Source organism: Solea senegalensis, linkage group LG10 (genome assembly GCF_019176455.1).
Source record: "Solea senegalensis isolate Sse05_10M linkage group LG10, IFAPA_SoseM_1, whole genome shotgun sequence".
In the NCBI taxonomy this organism is placed as follows: Eukaryota; Metazoa; Chordata; class Actinopteri; order Pleuronectiformes; family Soleidae; genus Solea; species Solea senegalensis.
Window position 1 is genome coordinate 3,040,718 of NC_058030.1, and position 15,076 is coordinate 3,055,793.

At 42.2% G+C, this 15,076-nt stretch overlaps 1 protein-coding gene across 1 annotated transcript; it reads left to right on the top strand.

Annotated features, from left to right (window-relative positions):
- Positions 1 to 414: 414 nt before the first annotated feature.
- On the top strand, positions 415 to 11,313 carry pnp6 (purine nucleoside phosphorylase 6). The gene is made up of 6 exons (XM_044035773.1): positions 415 to 580; positions 3,386 to 3,555; positions 3,647 to 3,750; positions 7,765 to 7,940; positions 8,041 to 8,231; positions 9,020 to 11,313. The coding sequence occupies exons 1-6, from the start codon at positions 558 to 560 to the stop codon at positions 9,214 to 9,216; spliced, it is 861 nt and encodes a 286-aa protein (XP_043891708.1). The 5' UTR covers positions 415 to 557; the 3' UTR covers positions 9,217 to 11,313.
- Positions 11,314 to 15,076: the final 3,763 nt, after the last annotated feature.

Genomic DNA, 15,076 nt, shown 5'->3' on the forward strand with positions numbered 1-15,076 from the left:
ATATATTCACAGATTAAATAACAAACTGAGAAGGCAGATTGATCAAATGGTGAAATCTGCAGCCAGCCTTCCATATGACATTAGATATCAAAGTCAACTATGATATTAAAGACATCAAAGTCGACAGTATTGAGTACTCCTTTTCTAAACAGGGGCACGCACTCAACATTTGTAATTGCATTTTTGTTGTTGTATAGAATGAAGACATACTGGTTACATGAATAACAAAAAGCTTGTGGCTCCTGATTCCATCAGTTTCCCCTCTGTTGTTCCCAGAGTCGTCTCTGCACCTCAGCAAACGCGTCACTGAGCTGCCCATTGTGGCAGAAAAAACCGGATTTAAAGTCCTCCACTTCAAAAGGACCGCGAGACCCGCCCCCTTCGTGCGCCGTGACGTCACCGCGCACCGTGACCCTCTTGCGCCGCTCCGCCCTGATCTCCTACAGCAGACGCTCAACTCCCGTGAACTCAACAGAAAGGAGCGTCACAAACTACTGAACCATCTATTTTTTAACACAAATGATAATTTAATTTTTTTTTTTTAAAGATTCGTGGACATGTCTTCCTCCAGCACGTGCAGGTAAGACACACGCACAAGACAAACGAGCTTCACGGTTGTCAAGGCGACTATAAAATATCAGAGTGGAGGAGCAGGATGAGGAGAAAATGATGGTGGCGATGGTGGAGTTACTTCGCCTTCGGATGAAATTATGTATCATGTGAGAATCGCTTTAGAGAGTAAAAAGGTAACATTTGTGTCACGGAGGCTTTATTCTCAGGATTACACGCTCCCCCCACTCCTCCACCACCACTCCGCGCAAGTTTGACGCGCACTGTGACGTAGACGCGTCAATGACACAGGTGGAAGAGAGAGAGAGAGAGGCGACATTGGCGTTACTGTAAATTATGGTATTGTTGTTCACAGTCGAACAGCTCAGTCTGGTTTTTCTGCTTCACTGAATCCTCTGGCAGCTCCCTCTCTCTCACACACACACACACAGAGCGAGAGACCCCCGTCAGCACCGTGGACAGCTCCTCCTCAGCTGCTCACACACACACACAGAGGGAAAAGCCCACCACGTGTTGACTTCCTCTATTATATAACATGTAGCTGCTTCTGTACGTGACCTGCATAGAGAGAGAGAGAGCGTTTGGTCCACACATGGTTTTAAGGATGTGGGATAAAACTAGGGCTGCAACTAAGTATTTTTTTATTGGATTTTATTGGATTTTAATGGATATTTTAATGGATTAATCACGCATTTGTTTGGTCCATAAAATGTCAGAAAATCCCCCTTCGGGTGAAAATATCAACTTGGCGCAATAAAAAAAATCATATTTACCTTAAATGTGTGATATTAGAAATGAAAAGCTTTCACGTTTACACTGTGGATTGCGTGTGTCCTCATCTACAGCATTTCGTCACGTAGATATTAAATCTGAAGTGGGTCAAAATATCGATTTGGTGACACATACCGTCGTCCTTCCTCGTGCAAAAGCAATAATGGACATTTGTTTCAACAGTTTTTTGCAGCTCGTCTAAAGGAGACGCAGCAGCAAAGTGAAAGAGGTTTTTTTCCTCCCAATTTTCTGTCTGGACCTTTGTCACCTTTCATTGAAATAAAACATACACAACACATTGAACAAACAGGTCAACATTGATGCAAGCTATTGACACCCTTAGCCAATATTTTAAAGGTGAGGAGTTGACCTTTCAAATACTCTACACTATTTATTTACATACTGTATATTCTGCTGCTACTGATATCTGTGTATGTGCAGTATGTTCTGCCATTTATACTGTACACACATGTAAATCTATATTACATAATATATTATATAATATTATAATAAATTATATATACTGTTAATATATATATGTATATATAACTACATTTATGTTGTGTTTGTGTCTGTGTATACTGCTCATACTCCACACATTGTACATACTACATCCATATAGACCACAGTTTTTTAGATTTGTTAGCTAATACCATTTGATATCAACACTGTGTTGGTATTTTGTGTCGAGGAAATACAAATGTGTTTTTTTACAGTTGGCACGAGTGGCATTCATCTTAGAAAAGTCCTAAGTAGGGGTTTGTGAGGTTGCTTCGACTCTCTGACCTGAGGGGGCGCTCTTGTTAAAACTAAAGTCTCGGGACTCGGGAATTCTAACTTGTGAATGTTAACTTTAATAACAACAGAAGTCTGAGTGTCTGTGTGTTTATCGTTGACAACAGCCACACAACAAATGACTCACTATTGTCTCCCAAAAACAAACTCTGATACAGGGAGACGCAGTGCCACTTAAATGTTTTGTTCAATGATTCACACAGTCATTATAAACCACTGGTGTAGTTGGGTGAAACATTATGCAGACATAAAACTAAGGCACTTTGACTTTACTCTGTCCCTGGAACACACAGAAGCTTCTCTGTGGACACCTTTGTTAGTTTCAAGGAAACAAACCAAACAAACCCAAGCAGCCTGCAGCTGACCTGTTAGTTTTACTACAACTTTAAAGCAAATTCTTGACATTTGAAGCATGTGCAAGTCTGTGTGTCCTCATGAATTTTACATAACGACAGCGGATGAGTAAGCAAGACCAGTTTGACTTCACTTCTTTTGTCTTCCGGCCTTATTCCTATTTTCTTTATCATCATCTTCCTCTTTTTTCCGTTCCGTCTGAGTGAACCTTTGAGGGCCTTGCCGTGGACGAAATTGGTGTTCACATCTTGACCCGCGAGAATTACAACCAAGTTCTAAGGCAATTTGATTAATTTAGCAGGAATTACACTTACAAACACATTTTGTGTTCCCAGTAGCCATGCAGCGGGCTTCTGCACAGACAGACAGGTGTTATGTTTGTTGCAAGGCAACAGCACTAACCACTACTCCACTGTTTGGCCCTAATTGTGAATCTCAATGCTTTGAAATGGGAGTTGAGATTGCAAATGTTTTATTAACAGCTAAGATGTATGAAAGAGGTAAAAGACTATCAGACTGATATCAGTATTGGTAGTTTTCATTCTCCTCTGTCCTCTGGCATGAACAAGGCATTTTCCTCCAAGAAAACCAGCCACTCGCTGGATAGTTCTTCTTTTTTGGAGTTTTTAGTTCTCTGTAAACTCTGATACTTGCTTTGAACTTCAGCACGTTGTCTTGACCTCGTCTAGACAGCCGCTGCCCGCCCAATTAGATTATCCAATTAGCTTAGATAACGACACAACAATTGTACGACATAATAAAATGTCCAGTGAGTGTCTTTTATCGTCTGAAAATCAGTGTCAATCCTCGACTGTCACTTTCAAAGACACGTGTGACATCCGAGCTGCTGTGTTCTAATATCGACTGTTAAATAGTGCATTCTTGTCATTTCCAGATACAGCTATGACGAGTACAAAAAGACGGCAGACTGGCTGCTGGATCAGACAAAGCAGCGCCCCACGGTGGCTATCATCTGCGGTTCAGGTCTGGGTGGTCTGGCTGACCTGTTAGAAGACAAGGAAGTATTTCCATATGCAGACATCCCACTTTTCCCCACCAGCACCGGTAGGTCGTCTCTTCCAAACTCACTGTAATTGATGAGTGCAAAATGGCCGATGTTGTTAGCTCATGCCGTTGTTGAACGTGTGCCGTGCAGTGCCAGGCCATGCCGGTCAGCTGGTGTTTGGAAAGATGCAGGGCCGCGCGTGTGTGTGTATGCAGGGGCGATTTCACTTCTACGAGGGCTACGACATACAAAAGGTAAGATACCGTAACGTCCATCCAGGGCCGGCTCTAACTAATTTTGTGCTCTAGGCGAGATTGCTCTCCAGCAGATGGCGCTCTAGGCGACCGCCTATATCGCCTATGCCAAGAGCCGGCCCTGCGTCCATCCATCGTTGCCATTGGTGCTGCAATAGCCCAGTGTTTCCCAAACTTCCTGTCAGGGTACAACACAAACAATCATGGCCCTAATCACAATATAAACAGTGGCTAGAGCACATTTATAGCAACAGATTTACAGCCATGTCTGTAACAAACAAATACATTTTTACATGTGATTCAAAAAAACCTATGCACACAATGTTAACCGACCCACTCTTTGGGAATCATTAGATTAGATTAGATTAGATTGTACTTCATTGATCCCACAACGGGGAAATTCACTTGTGCAGTAGCATACATGTTACAAAGGACAGAACAGAATGGCTTGGGTTACATAAAGAAACAAATAATAAAATAAAATAAAATATGCAATTTACATCAATCAACACTATGTATTTGGATATTGGGTATTTTCCTCTTTTTACATAAACCCTATGTTCTACCGCTTTATCTTCCACATCACAGTCGCGGGGGAGCTTGGACAGATTGAAACAGTATTTACATATATATATATATATATATATATATATATATATATATATATATATATACATATATATATACATATATATATATATATATACAATGAAGATTGTGCAATGTCTCTGCCAAATATTTATAGTGCATGTCAGTACTTTATCAGTATCAGAAGTCCACAACTGGTGCAGAATTCAAACACTGGAGTTTGCAGTGCACTGAGCAGTTGTGTGGACAAACTTCGTGTCCTTTACGCCGTCCGACCGCTCACTGAAACTTTTCCATCCTCGTGCCAAGACAGAAGCACTTACCCATCTGTTTTTCAATGCAAGCTTGTGCAGCTGATGCTGATGATTATTAAGTCTCACAATCTGGTTTTGTGTTGCATTAGACTTTTCCCAAGGCTTAATTTCAGGAAGTTGTGGAGCTTGCAGGTTATTTTAGAACCTCCAAAAACCTCCGTCCTTAAATGGAAATCCACAGCGTGGGCATAGTCTTTGGTAAACTTACAGTGAGGTTGCACCTTTGGGCCTGATTTCTTGTCATGAAGTGTCAAGTCTGTTAGTGTATTTGTTCGTTCGGCTTAGTTTAGTTATTGTGTTAGTTTAGGTTTAAAGTCACGTTAAGTTCTTGTCACTTTTGGTGTGGGTTGGATTTTCACTTCCACTTTTGTTTTGGTAAATGTCTTGTCTTCCTGTGTCGTAGTTTCCTCAGTTGTTTTGACACATCTCCCCTAATTCCCTCATTCACTTCACCTGGTGATCCTTAAGTCATCACTCGCACCTGCCCTTGATTCCCTCTCCCCTATATAGTGTCCCCAGTTCCTATATGCTCCTAGAGTTCACGTCGGGTCCCAAGTTTGTGTCGCATTAGCGCAAGTGTCAAGTCTTGTTTGTTTTCTGTCTGTAAAGAAGTGGTTTTTGTTTTTTCCTAGTGTAGTCTAGTTTAGTTTCTTCCTTCTGTAAAGAAGTGATTTTGTTTTCGTCTATAATAGTCTAGTTAGGTTTTTTCCTTCTGAACAGAAGTGAGTTTGTTTTCGCCTGCCATCTCAAGAGATAATTAAAGACTCTTGAATCATTCGTCGTGTCTCCTGTCTCGTACGTTTGCGTCCAAGCAGTGAAGTTAGCTTCCTAACAATTATCAATGCAATTGACCTAATACAGTGGTTCCCAAACTTTTTTTATACCAAAGGTACCACCCGAGAAAGTACCGAACTCTTGAAGTTACACCATCGTCTCCATTAATGTTAAAACACAGTAGTGTAAATAGGTTGAGCACAGTCACAGGAGGCCATTATTTGATGTCCGGGCTCAGGGAATACTCTGCTGCAGTATTTGTTATGTTGTCCCATGAGCAGCTCTCCATCCTCACTGAGGTTCCAGCGCAAGCCAACCCTGCCATCTGCGTTTTCGACACCTTGCTGATGCAAATGATATTCTATACTGGATAAACCGAACTGCAGCTTCTCACTTTGTCTGTCACTTTGAGAAAAGTATTAACAGCCTCTGCCAGTGTCGATGTAATCTTTAAACCACGGCAGTGAGTGGAAACTCACTTTATACTTTCTTGTCCCGGAAGGGAAAAAAACCTCTTGGCGAGACAGGATGGATTTTGTGCCACACTGACTGTTGTGATAACTGCACACACTGTTAATCTATTAGATTAAAGTCAACTCTCAAACCTTTTTCATATCCTCTGATAAATCCTTATAGATTTTTATTTTATTTTTTGTTGACTTTTCACCGGAGCTTGATAGATCACGGGACTAGATAAGCTTTTGCTTGTCCCGCTTTCCCTTTCGGTCATGTGTATTGTGTGAACTGCACTGTTGTGTGATGAGTGATCTAAATGTCATGACCGAAATAAACATAGAAACAAAAAAATCACAGTGTCGTGCACAAGCCTGGCTAACAATTGACTCTGTCTGTTCAATGATCAAGCAGTAGAGTTTTGTGATGACAGTATAAAACCCATCCGTTGTGTCATGATGGGACTGACCTTTGACCCAGCATCCTGATTTTTTTACCACTATATGATCCTTTACACATAAAAATCCAAATGCGGTAAAACACATTACATCGTTAAATCTTTATTCCTCCAGAAATAAAAGATGTGTCATGACCGTCTGCAGGTAGAGCACTGAGGCCACGCCTTTTAACTTAGACAAAATCTTTTGATAGCTTTTAATCATTAACTTGTCTAGAACATATGGACACGGCTAGCTCAAACATGCTAGGACAAGTTTGTTCAAATGTGTAGACTTCTGTGGGAGCTATAGAGCCCTGGGGCTACGGAACGAGTTTGAATCCTATGCCGACCCACCCTCCGTGCCGAGAGTTTTTATGCACATTAACCCCCTTAAAAATGACCGGAAAGCCGCAGCTATATCAATAATCTGAAGGATAACAATAGGTTCTAATAATTAGTAATACATCCATCTAGTTAGTTTCCAGCATAATCCACCAAATCAGGTTTAAAACTTGAACCAAACAGAGTCTCATGTTTTGAACTGAGACCACTGACCAATGCAGAGCCAGGGTAAATAGTTAATAGTCTCTGTCCTGAGCCCCTCCCACCAGATGAGCACGGACAGACGTACGAGTTTCACGCGTGAAAAATTAACCTCGTATGCAGTAGTGTTTGATGCTTTGCCGACGCTGGATTTGTCTTGAAGAAACTTGGATTACTAAAACTGAATGCTCAAATAAATATATCAGACTCACTTAATGGAGCTATTGACTGGAAGAAAACTTGGCTCATTGGGGACAAATATTGTCTTAATAATAAAATTAGGCCTGAAAACAAAACTATTTCTGCTTTTGACAGAATATCTAGCAAGCAGAGTATACCTAATGTGTTTATGTCATGTTGTTTTGTTTTATTTCTTCGATTCGTACATGTGTACCCCCTGGCATGAACAGTTTTTTGTATGTTAATATCCATCCATCCGTTTCCTAAATGTAAGCAACAGCTGAATGGGAAGACAGCTGCTCTTCAGCGGCCTCCACACTGGATGTAAACAAAAGCTACTAGACCTCGCTTCTCTGTCGTCATTGTGTTAAGCCCCGCCTCTAGCGCACCAGGTGATTGTGATTGTTCCCCCTTTCTTTTTTTTTAGGAGATTCTGTAGTTTGCCAGAATGGCGTCCTTACCAGACGAGTTCACCCAGACTAGACTAATCCCTATATGACTGTAGCATCAGTCATTTGCAGGCCAACAGCTGCACTATAATAATCCACGTTAGTTCAAGCAGAAGTATATAGTAGTATAGTTTCATGTGATGTGTCTTCTGCTCTATGGTTCCCATCTGCCTCCCATCTTATAACTCCCATGTGTAATCATTTGACGTGCCTCAGTGCATTTACACAAACACCGTGTGTGTCTCTGAAGCATGTAACACGGTTGTCTCTCCAGGTGACGTACCCAGTGCGCGTGTTTTTCATGCTCGGCGTGAAAACCCTGATTGTGACAAATGCAGCCGGTGGACTCAATGGCAGCTACTGCGTTGGAGACATCATGCTCATTAAGGATCACATCAACATGCCCGGCTTCGCGGGGCAGAATCCACTTTGTGGCCACAACGATGAGAGGTAACGCACAAAAAACACTGAGAAAGTGAAACCAACAACGCCTGTGTCTCACACATTTACCATTTCCCCTTTGTGTCGTTTGTTCGGCGTGTGTGTGCAGGTTCGGAACGCGCTTCCCATGCATGTCAGACGCGTACGACCGTGACATGAGGGCTCTGGCCAAGCAGATTGCAGAGGAGCAGGGCTGCGGCGGCTTCCTGCGGGAAGGAGTTTACTGCATGCTGGCCGGTCCGACATATGAGACCATTGCAGAGTGCAGGCTTCTGCAGACCCTGGGGGCTGACGCCGTCGGTGAGTACTGCGCCCACGTGATCACTTAAAGGGATACTGGCCCCAGTCAGACCTGGAATTAAAATGTGTCCCTGGATGCTGCCTCTGGCTCTTTCCCCTGACCTTTATTCAAACACATGCTGACGTAAGGACTGTTTGGAAGAACAAAGTGATGTTTTTAACGAGTTTTGTACGTCTGACTCCGCCTCCATAGATGCGTTGTATCGCTCTATGAGCTTGTGTTATTGAATCAGTTGCCTGTTGACCTTTTATGTCACAGACAAAAACACAGAGGTGGATCATGCTGTGGTTCTATATGTTTCCTACCTGCTGCACGTGAGTGGTTCTTCTCCGAAGCTTTCGCTCTAGCCGATGCTGATCGTGTTTGGCCCACATTTTGGTAATTACTGCATCAGTTGGGACTACACTCGTGCTCGAGGGCCCCAACTGGATGACAAAACCCTAACCGATAATCGAATCCCAGTCCCAGAAAGCCAAGGTCAATAGTGTGTGTTAACCAACAGATTCCAGGAAGTCTGAGATCTCTGTCCAGAAGAGCACAGTCCTAGGAACAGCTAAGGTCCTAATGATCCTTCTGCAGTTTCACCTACGGAGACTTCCTCTAGAACGTCAAGTTTTAAAAATAGCTACATGCTACAATATACACAATAATAAACACATTTGAGATGATAGTTTATTCCTCCTCACCTTTAGCTCAAACAGACCCTGCAGGATATGAAATGAGGTGGCTACCATCGCTCAGTCACAAGAAAAACACACGTATTCATGATATCTTTCCTTTTGTCCAGGCATGAGCACAGTCCCAGAGGTGGTGGTGGCTCGTCACTGTGGCTTGAACGTCCTGGGTGTTTCCCTTATCACCAACATGGCTGTGATGGATTACGAGAGCACGGTGAAAGCAAACCACGCGGAGGTGCTGGAGACCACCCGACACCGAACCCACGACCTGGAGAGGCTCGTCAGCAACCTCATCACCAAGATCTAGAAACATCCGTAAACATGCACGCACAAAATCCAGGCTTTGCACGAAATGATCAGTGACAGGTTTTATCAAAGGTTTGAATGTAGTATAAAGGGATAAGGGTTTATTACTGGGTAATAGGGTTAATTATTGTGTTTTTAAGTTGCTTTAAAGGTAGAGGGAAGAGTAAAAAAGTATATTGTTATAATATATGGGAATAATAGCTGGTAACTGGCATAGTATTTGATGAATGTAAGCATTGTTATCACTGTAGGACTTTTGGGAGTAAGGAATGTGTTAGATCGAGTCCCCGTGAGTCACATCCATGGAGACTTAAGGTTAAAGGTTTTATCTGTAAACCAATTCTACATGGGGAAATACAGAACACGTAGGTGAGAGACAAAGATCCAGATTGACTGACAGAATAATTCTGATAATTCTAATCTGATGTCGCTCGTCAGACTGAACGCTAATTTATTCCCGGCATTAATTGCGCACTTGTCTTTTGAAAGCGAACGCAGTACCACTAGAAATGGAAGGGGGGAGCAGTGTAGCTAATACTCCAAGCAAGGCAACCACAGTATAAGATAATGAGGAAGACATTTGTAACTTTGCAACAACCTTGACAGTGTGGCTGCTCTTGCGGGTTTCTTAAAGGTCCAAGAGCATCTGGGAACCACGGTGACCGTCACATACAATTCTCTCTCTCCTGCGCTCTCTGCCATTTCCTCTTCTGTCTTTGGTTGGTTTATGCATCGGGTTTACAGAGGCGGGGGCCGGTCACCAAAATGCAAAAAGCAAGTCCATTCAGGCTGCTGCTTAAAAAGAAAAGCTATTAAACACCAAAACAAACATACCTGAGGGTAGTTTATTCAATGTCAGGCCTTTAAAAGGTAGATTAATATATCCACCATTTGCTGCTGTCATACACTGCCTCTGGAGGGCGCTCATGCGTCTTTCTAGACCAGTGGTTCAACATAAAATACAGAGCAAAGTGATGTTTCTAAGTTCCTCCAGAGGAAGCTTGCATACCACTCCTGGTTACACGTACCACCCTTTGAGAACCACAGCTGTGGACTACACTACAAGCGTCAGTTTTGCCTGTGGTTGGTGTGGTCAGAAGTGTCTTGTCGCCCTCCTGCACCTGCTGCACCTACACCTGACAGTGATGTGACAGGTGCACGGACGGTCGGACACGCCCCCCGTCAGCGCCGCTTCCCTCTGCATCACTGCGCCACAGTGAGAAATGAAAGCACCGCAGGGCATCGAAAAACAAGACTATCAGAGGCTGATAAGTTGCTCTTAAATAATAAATGGTGCCCGGGTGTGAATCATGATGAGATGTGAAAAGCCGAGGAAAGGAACAGAGGTGGAAGTAAAAGATGTTGTCGAATGGTAAAGGTTTTAAAAACCTATGTTTGAATCCCATATGTGCTGGAAGGAAAGCAGCCGTGGACTTATTCATGTATTTTAAGTGAAACAACTTATATAATAGGGAGTTACAGAATATTGTATTTTAGACATGTATTTAATGGGGATCTTTAAAAAAGGAATTATACGTATAGAGAGAAATAATATCTAATATTTTAATGAAATACTGAAATCTATTATAATCTGAACCCTGTGGTTTGCACTTTTCAATCTTCTCTGTTGAACTGGAAGCTCCTGTCAGGTTCCCCTGAACATTTCATCCATTAGAGCTGGGGGAGTCATTGATCAGCAGTCTGCTTTGTGTCACGCATAACATCGAGATGCCAATAGAAGTCTTTAGGGAGGGGGGATTCCACTCCGAGTGGAGCCTGCCATCATGGAAATGTAAGATCTGGAGCTGCTGTGTAGAGGAAACAGAAAACTTAACATTAAGATGCTTTAATTTGATCATTGCTCAGGATATAATCTCCAAAACAGCCTTGAAACCATTGCTTTAGTACCACACTGGCCTTCTTTTGTGTATGGGCACAACACCAGATTTTGCATTTCACTCCCACGTCAGCCTTCTGTTGTGTGTCTTGTATGAGGTTTAATCGTAAGTCGCGGGTCATAATCGTATTACTTCCGCTGTCGGTTGATTTCATGTAAAATGCTGCTGAAATAAATGAATAAAAACATTTTATCAGAACAGCTCTTTGTACGCCTTATATTAAAGCCTTAGATTTCTCGGTCAAGACTGCGAGTTTTTCCAACCATTCTTTTAAAGATTGAATAATTCTCTTTGTTGTCTGTTCAATCAACTACCTATATGTTGTTATACTAGTTCTTATTCAAAACACACTAAAGTCAGCGTTACACACACTGATGCTGAGTAAGTCACCTGGCAAATTTGAAAGTTGGACATTTATGTCATTAACAGACAGACATTTCTTGCATTTATAGATAAAATTTAATTTAATAATAATTTAATTTAATTTAATAACAGCATTATTTAATTTTGATTTAAGATTAACAGCAACAGGGGTGACCCTTTGGGACCACACTTTAGTGTTTTCCTCTAATTCTAACTCCATTAAAGAGATGAAAATGGAGGCTAATGATCATGTTAATCATGAAATAAAGACTCCCTCTGCCCTCGTTGTTCTGTGGGTACGTATTTATACTTTATTAATTTTAATACAACCAAACTAACTTTAAAACTGTTGTTTTTTTATACCCAAGCCGCTTGTGCTATTGCATCCTGACACCCACTAAGAGTGTCATTATTTAAACCCAACCTAATGGGAACCATAACAAGTTAATGTCTACCCCTAACGTTAACCTAACCCCAACACGTATCTTAACCCTAAACTTCTCAGGAATGAGCTTCCGCCTCATGAGGACCAGGTTTTTTCTGACTTCTTCAGGACCTGAAAAACACAGTGTTTACACCAGACGAGGTCCTTAAGATGTAATAAGAACAGGTTTACACGCAGCAGCAGTACATTCACACACACACACACACTTCATCATTTCATGCACACCTCAAACAGATGGAGACATGAAGTGGAAATGACTGCTCCACGCTCCGCTCCTTTCTGTTACATAATTGATCCACATACACTGTGCAGCTGAAATATTAATACAAATGAACCACGCGGGCTGACAACACAAACACAGCACCTACACTGTCTGGCCCGGCCCGTGTTTACACACATTCACCCTGGTGCCTCGCTCCTCAGCTTGTGTGTGTGTGTGTGTGTGTGTGTGTGTGTGAGTGTGTAGGATGCAAATCGCTGCTTTGAATGGAGCGAAAAGGAAGACAGGATGCATAGATAAAGACACACGATAGTACAATGAAGTGTGCGTGCGTGTGTGTGTGTGTGTGTGTGTGTGTGTGTGTGACTTGGCAATCCCTGCAGGCTGGAGACAGGCTTCATCTGTAATGCATCGTTGATCTATCTGTTGTCGCCGTGCCAACGGAACGCAGCGCAGGCTATTGATTATTATAGGGTGGAAAGAGAAGCTGAGAGGAAATAGAGCAGGGCAGCTGTGCTGAGTTCACACTCTTGGAAACTGTCACATGCCGTCACACACACGCACACACACGCACACACACGCACACACACACACACTGGTTTGTGCAGCTATTCTTCTTTGGACATTCATTTGGACAGTCTTAGACTAAGCCTAACCTTAACAATAACCTAAACCTAACAACAATTCAAATCTTAGCCCTAAACCATTTCGTCTGGAATTTGGTTCTGCCTCTTTATGAACCAGGTTTTGGTCTCGATGAGGACTACTCGTCCTGACAGGGTCAGTGTTTATGCCAGAAAATATCCTAAAGAGGTAATGAATACAAGTACTCCAACCCTAACCCTACAGGGGCAATGAATACAAGTACACTTACCCTGAAGGTGTAATGAATACAAGTACCCTTACCCTGAAGGTGTAATGAATACAAGTACCCTTACCCTGAAGGTGTAATGAATACAAGTACCTTTATCCTGAAGAGGTAATGGATACATGTGCCCCAATGATAACGCTTAAAATGTAATGGATAATAGTACCCTAACCATAAAGGTGTAATAAATACAAGTACCCTTACCCTGAAGGTGTAATGAATACAAGTTTACCCTGAAGGTGTAATGAATACAAGTACCCTTACCCTGAAGGTGTAATGAATACAAGTACCTTTATCCTGAAGGTGTAATGAATACAAGTACCCTTACCCTGAAGGTGTAATAAATACAAGTACCCTAACTCTTAACCATCACAAGTGGCCTAACCCTAAAACCATGTAAATGTGTCCTGACACGTGCACACACACACACACACACACACAGTGCACACTGTGAAGTACCAGAGTTTGCACTGTCTATGAGACATCAGTGCTCCTGTTCCAGTTGCAGTAAATATGGCTCTCACTAGAGTAAGAGAAAGCATTAGTGCTTGGGGAGATGTCACCGCTGACGTTCACACGCCGCCTCCAGAAGGATTTGGCTGCCAGCAGCGTGTCAGCACCGAACCGGCGCAGCAGCAAAGGAGGACGTGGAAAATGACCACTCCACCTCTGAAGAGATGTGCCACAGTCATGTCTCTCCTCTCGCTTGCTGTTGACACGATGATGAAGGTTTTCGATTTAAGAATAGAGGCAGAGAAAAAGCACCTAACACCTCAGGTTTTCAGCTGCAAACTGTTACATGAGGTTTCAAGGTGTGACGTGATGTTTATTAAACACGTCCACCTGAGACAGCGAAAACAAATCTGTGCTTGTTTTCATTGACCGTATGCAAACCTGCGCTGTCGCTGAAGACGCAGGAATAGAGAAGAATAACAAATCAAAGTCTACTGTATATATAGTTTATATTGTATAGAAACATCAGTTTACAGTTTCCTGAAGATACAGTTTCCTCCATACAGAATGGTGTCCATTTTGTGTGGTATGGTCCCACTGGACGTCAAATGAATTGGGTTGTGGACAACGTGTGATTTTAAGATAATATTGTCCAATGGGTGCATGATAGAACATGTAAAGTCCAGTTTATATAGTTACCATTTTACGTGACGTATTCTACTCATGTCCACTGAGGTACTTCTACTCCTACATGGACACATACATGCCCACAACCCAACTTTTACGACTAAACAAAGCCTTATCCCAAACCTTAACTGTAGCCACAATTAAAATCTTAGCCTAAATCTAAACTTTATCAGTTAATCTGAAACGTGAGGTCAAATGGACGGCGTCGGGTTGTGTATGTTTGTATTAGTATGTTTGTGTTAGGTCAGAGTTTCCCCAGTCCTGGTCATCGCGGAGTCCTGCCCTGCGAAAACACACCTGATTCAAATGAATGGCTAATTATCAGGTTTTTTTTTACAGAGCTTGATGATGATGTGATCATTTGAGTCAGGTGTGTTGGATCGAAAACCTCTAAAACACATGGCCAAAACGACCCATAGTTGCATTTCAGTTGGAGAACATGTCGTCATCGCACCATTAGACAGCCTTCTCTGACGAGACACTGACGTTTGTCAACCGCTCACTCTCCCGCACCAAACTCCATTGAGAAAATCTGTCTTTGTGTCACTTAGGTAAAGCCAAATAAAGTATAAATAAAGATTTTTTTAGTTTTCGCTGTCTCAGGTGGACGTGTTTAATAAACATCACGTCACACCTTGAAACCTCATGTAACACATTTACACATGGAGACAACAGTGGATCATCATCTCCTATGTAGTGTGATGGTCTCCTATGTATTTAGTGGTCTACAAAATGACACAAACTTTAGTAACTTGTATAATCATAAAACCTGAGGTGGTGCTAAACTCAAGGTTGAGTCACCTTACTTGCCCGGTGACTGTACTTTAAAGGATCAGTGAGTTTGTACCTCATTGCATTGCCTCTAAAGGGGTTTGAAACATCAGTGCCGGTTTGTGTTGGACTAGTGCTAATTGAATTTTGACATGT

Excerpts from the sequence above, each read along its gene's own strand:
- pnp6 (XM_044035773.1), top strand. The coding sequence starts at position 558 with ATGTCTTCCTCCAGCACGTGCAG. Across the intron at positions 3,751-7,764 it reads AGGGCTACGACATACAAAAG|GTGACGTACCCAGTGCGCGT; the intron begins GTAAGATACCGT and ends TTGTCTCTCCAG. Across the intron at positions 7,941-8,040 it reads TGTGGCCACAACGATGAGAG|GTTCGGAACGCGCTTCCCAT; the intron begins GTAACGCACAAA and ends GTGTGTGTGCAG.